Source organism: Lipotes vexillifer, unplaced genomic scaffold (genome assembly GCF_000442215.2).
Source record: "Lipotes vexillifer unplaced genomic scaffold, Lipotes_vexillifer_v1.1 scaffold99, whole genome shotgun sequence".
Taxonomy (NCBI): domain Eukaryota; kingdom Metazoa; phylum Chordata; class Mammalia; order Artiodactyla; family Lipotidae; genus Lipotes; species Lipotes vexillifer.
In genome coordinates, this window is record NW_006793908.1 from 759,710 (window position 1) to 761,487 (window position 1,778).

General features: G+C 46.9%; 1 protein-coding gene across 2 annotated transcripts in view; it reads left to right on the top strand.

Annotated features, from left to right (window-relative positions):
• Window positions 1–1,778, top strand: part of ARHGAP26 (Rho GTPase activating protein 26) — a 518,529-nt gene that overhangs the window by 176,430 nt on the left and 340,321 nt on the right. For both annotated transcript variants that reach the window (XM_007466859.1, XM_007466858.1), the window contains exon 11: window positions 1,444–1,522. In XM_007466859.1, coding sequence (XP_007466921.1) covers window positions 1,444–1,522 — 79 coding nt within the window. The remainder of the gene's footprint in view (window positions 1–1,443; window positions 1,523–1,778) is intronic.

The following is a 1,778-nucleotide window of genomic DNA, read 5'->3' on the forward strand; positions in this document are numbered from 1 at the left end:
TCGTGCCCTAACCTGTACCCTATACCGTCCCCGTTCCCTAATCGTAACCCTAACCTCCCCCCCCCCCCCCCCACTGCTCCTCCCTCCCTGTCTCTCTGTCCCTCCCCCCCCCACCTCGTTCACCACCTCACGCACTCACACCCGCACCCCAGTGCCCCTCATCCCCGGCCCATCTCTACTTACATGTTCACATCTTTGAAAACTTTTTTTCTTCAGGGATGTTGAGGAATGATGACTGAAAAGAAACAAATGTGATATTTAAAATACATTCAACATAAGTATTAATAGATCTAGCCTATTCATTGGAACTATGGAAATAAGCCAGAAACAGCGACTCTAGGTGGGTTGAATGAACAGGCTTTGGTGCTTGTGGGCCCAGGCTTTTGCTGCGCAGGGCATCGTGGAGCTTGTTTCTCTGTGTGTGTGTGTGTGTGTGTGTGTGTGTGTGTGTGTGTGTGTGTGAGAGAGAGAGATCCTGAGCAGTGCTGCCGTCTTAATTCTTGGTCAGTGGACTTTGGCCTTCCTTTTAGGCTTTCTCAAACTTTAAAGATGAGGATTTGAGTCACTAATTCTTAGCTGTTTATGGGTTGCAGTTTGAATTGTTTGTCCAGAAAAATACATATACATTTGGTGTGGGAGGGTGGCTTATAGACTTTCTGAGACCCATCTGTGGACCCTAAGTCAAGAACTCCTGCATTAATGAGCGTAGAGGGCTTGTAGCCCCTTCTCACAAGTTCGTGTTTGTGGCACACACCTCTTCTTGTGTGACATCTGTAAGGGGTACGCAACAAACACCATTTGATATTGTGTGCATGCTTTCTGAAGGATTTGTGCTCAATTTGAAAGAACAAGCAGATTTCAAGGAGAGAGTGAAAAGAGCTGATGCATGTAAAGACCTTAGCATCTGCCATGGTAAAGATTCACTTAAAAATGCTGTATACATTTAGTATAATCGTAATGATAACACCCATTTACCCCCGTAAGACTTTTTCATGTCAAAAGCAGTTTAGAATCATTGGGCTAGATATTAGACCAGGATCCCTCCAGCGTGGATGTTCCCCCTCTTTTTATTGAGTCCAGTAATTCTCTTCACTTAAGAACGTGTTTATTGTACTCCTACTGGGAGTAAAGTACCCTAGTAAGCATCTTGGAGAAGAGGAATGAATATGATCTCAAACGCCGAAGGGAATCTCTTGACTCCTCTGTGTCCCTTACCTGTACGTAGAGTCCTGTCTTCTGTGTTTCCTCCCACCTCCCTGAGGGATTTGGGGGTGATAGCTTTGCTTTCTGAGGCTGAAGAGCTGAGGGGTGCTCTCTCTCTCTGTGCCGTCAACCCCAGCAGGCTCTCACTTGGTCACTTAGATGTTTCTTTAAGGCTCGCCTTCATGAGGATCTCTCTACCTGTGGCGCTGGGTTCACATCCGTGTCCTCATTTCTCTGCAGGCCTGGAGTTATCACCATGCAGGCATTGTCTGAAGAGGACCGGAGGCTCTGGATGGAAGCCATGGATGGAAGGGAACCTGTAAGTAACAATTCAGGGAAGTAGAGCAAGAATAAAGGTCCCGAGTTGTTTGTTGTTTCCTTAGTGCAGTGACTTTTGCCGTTGCTCTAAATAAAGCCTTGGGCTCTTGAGACCAATGTACCAGAGGGGCTTTTTTTAAATTCCTGGACTGATGTTTGTGGATATTGACACTGCTTCTGTGTAGATGCAACTCCTGAGCTTTGGCCTCTCAGTCGAAGGCACGGGTCCTGCATGATGCCACACCAGAGACCCGCCC